General features: G+C 33.9%; 1 protein-coding gene across 1 annotated transcript in view; it reads left to right on the top strand.

Annotated features, from left to right (window-relative positions):
- LOC109392075 (rho GTPase-activating protein 32-like) overlaps window positions 1–1,146 on the top strand; it is a gene marked incomplete at its 3' end in the record, with an annotated part of 62,169 nt that extends 61,023 nt beyond the window's left edge. Inside the window, exons 2-4 of the mRNA XM_019660177.1 lie at window positions 101–192; window positions 709–750; window positions 1,125–1,146. Of these exons, the coding sequence (XP_019515722.1) occupies window positions 101–192; window positions 709–750; window positions 1,125–1,146 (156 nt within the window). The remainder of the gene's footprint in view (window positions 1–100; window positions 193–708; window positions 751–1,124) is intronic.
- Between the last annotated feature and the right edge of the window lie 9 nt (window positions 1,147–1,155).

Genomic DNA, 1,155 nt, shown 5'->3' with positions numbered 1-1,155 from the left:
ACAGAGTCAGCAGAACCATTGAAATAACTATAATCTGCTTTTAAAAACATATTTATACTAAAGGAATAGTCATAAATCTTTTGTCTTTATTATTTTTAAGGCAAGAGGAGCAGACGTTCCTGAGATTCCTGGAGACCTTAACCTTAAGTCATGTGGCACTACAGCTAGTATGAAAGTTAAACATGTGAAAAAGTAAGTATAATTTTACAGTGGGTTTTAAATGAATTTATATAAATGGAAATTAGTTCTTTAGTTCTCTTAAAACTTTTATTTAGATTTCGTACTAAGTAAGGTCTTGTCCATACATTAAATTATACTGTTAAGCCTTAAATTATGACTCAATAGTTAGTGGAATAATGAAGATTATCTACTGGTCTAAAACTATGCTTTAATTTTGTTCTTGCAGCAACTTTATGTCATTGTCTGTGTGCTTACATTTGTTCAACAGTAACAACTCAAGTATGTCCTTCTTGGTACCTTTAATACGTGTTCTCATTTATTTAGAAAAACCAAGTTTGTTGTTTGAGTTATGAGATTGCTGTAGCTCAGCTTTGTTTTTGAGAGGGCCTGAAATGGATGCCAGCTGTTAAGGTATCTGTTTCAGTTTCAAACAGAAAAACCATCTTTCACCTGGTGGAGGGTTAGATAGCTATGTTTTCATTGTAAGTAGAGAAAAGACAAAGATAAAAATGTTCATTCTGCATCCAGACCCACCATTCCAGGACTGATGGGCTGCGACAACATTCACAGGTACAATTTGGCTTTGTATTTTGTGGTGGGAATGCTGCTTCTGGATAGAAGCTGGCTGTTCTCAGTTTCCATAACATTTACCGAAAACATAGTTTTTCTACGGGCATTGACTTGGGTCATAATAATTAGGAGAGTATAGTGATGCTCTTTAATTTTTTCTTTTTTTTTTTTTACCTGTGTACTAAATGTAATTTTCAGTTGATTCATTGTATTTCTGAGAAGGTTTGTGTGAGTATATGTGTGCTCATGCGCATGTGCTTATCAAATAGTTTTGCTTGCATGAGCTCGTAAACCCATTTTATTTTCTCCTTAGGCTTAGAAATTTTGACGATTCCAATATCTGATACCTCACTTATTTATTTCATGTACTTCAGGTTATCCTTCACTAAAGGCCACTTTCCGAAG

The sequence above is a fragment of the Hipposideros armiger genome, unplaced genomic scaffold, assembly GCF_001890085.2.
Source record: "Hipposideros armiger isolate ML-2016 unplaced genomic scaffold, ASM189008v1 scaffold_313, whole genome shotgun sequence".
Classification (NCBI taxonomy): Eukaryota; Metazoa; Chordata; class Mammalia; order Chiroptera; family Hipposideridae; genus Hipposideros; species Hipposideros armiger.
This window is presented reverse-complemented; position numbering and strand designations above follow the sequence as displayed.